Source organism: Gavialis gangeticus, unplaced genomic scaffold (assembly GCF_001723915.1).
Source record: "Gavialis gangeticus isolate Ggan-Ray unplaced genomic scaffold, GavGan_comp1, whole genome shotgun sequence".
NCBI classification, from domain to species: Eukaryota; Metazoa; Chordata; order Crocodylia; family Gavialidae; genus Gavialis; species Gavialis gangeticus.
Window position 1 is genome coordinate 16,088,448 of NW_017729015.1, and position 1,095 is coordinate 16,089,542.

The following is a 1,095-nucleotide window of genomic DNA, read 5'->3' on the forward strand; positions in this document are numbered from 1 at the left end:
TGGGTTACAGGCTTTGTCCGCCGGGCCGCAGGCGGGCGACGTGGGGGGCGTGGGCACCAGCTCGAACTTCTTCCAGATGTCCTCGCTGGGCGCCGTGGAGCGGTAGAAGTCCTCCTCCGAGTCGTGGTCGTAGAAGTAATGGTGGTAGGAGTCGAGCTCCATCTCCGGGCAGGGCAGGGCAGGGGGACGGCGACCTGCGGGGTCCCAAGGGACAGCGTCAGCATCCGCCACCAGCATCCCCCACCCCAGCGGCTCTGCTCCCGGCATCCCCCGTGCACACGAGCGCGGCTACAGGGGGGCGCTGCCCCGCACCGGGGCCGCCACTTGCAGCGGATCGGCGCCGCCTCCAGCGCCCCCCGGGGGGCCCCAAAGCGCAGCCCCTCGGGCCGGAGCCCCGCGGCCCCGGAGTCGCGTCGCGTCACATCACCTCCTCCTCCTCCTCCTCCCCCCCCGGCGCCGCCGCCGCGCTCGCCGCCCGCCCGGCCGGCCCGGCCCGCATTGTTCCCCCACCCCCTTATATCGCGTCTGGAGCCGCTGGCCCCGCCCGCGCCAGGGCATGCGCCAATCCGAGTGCGCCAGATTTGCATGCAGGGCGGGAATCCCCCCACCCCGGGGGGTGCTGGGCACAGAGCTGCGGGAGCCGGGGGTCGGAGCCGGAGCGGGTGCTTGTCAGCCCCCGGGGGGGGGAGCAGGCGCTGCTGAGCCCGTGTCAGACGCCGGTGGGTGGAGACCCTAACCCCAAGGGGGTCGGGCAAGTGCCAGACCCCGAGCCCTGCCATTGCCGCGGGGGGAGAGGGGCGCTGCAGGTGCTTGCCGCGTCCCGCCGGCTCCTGCAGCACCTGGGACGGTTTCCTCGCGGTGTCCAGGCCCCCAGCTTCCTACGTCCTTTGGCACTGACCCCCTCCTCGCCTGGTCCTTACACTCGTCCAGTGGCCCCGAGGTCCTTGCACTCTTCCTGCTTTTATGTTGCTGCCGCCTGATGTGCCTTAACTCTGTCTACAGAGCCTAGGTCTCTTGCCATCTCTGTACCGGGGGGATTAGTACATTCTGCCAGGCATGCCAGTCTCGAGTACAGGTGGCTGCATTCACCTGGTA

The 1,095-nt window shown here is 70.6% G+C and overlaps 1 protein-coding gene across 1 annotated transcript in view; it reads right to left on the minus strand.

Moving 5' to 3' along the window:
• MYCL (v-myc avian myelocytomatosis viral oncogene lung carcinoma derived homolog) overlaps positions 1–196 on the minus strand; it is a 10,945-nt gene extending 10,749 nt beyond the window's left edge. The window contains exon 1 of the mRNA XM_019512375.1: positions 9–196. Within this exon, the coding sequence (XP_019367920.1) occupies positions 9–162 (154 nt within the window). The 5' untranslated portion in view covers positions 163–196. The remainder of the gene's footprint in view (positions 1–8) is intronic.
• Between the last annotated feature and the right edge of the window lie 899 nt (positions 197–1,095).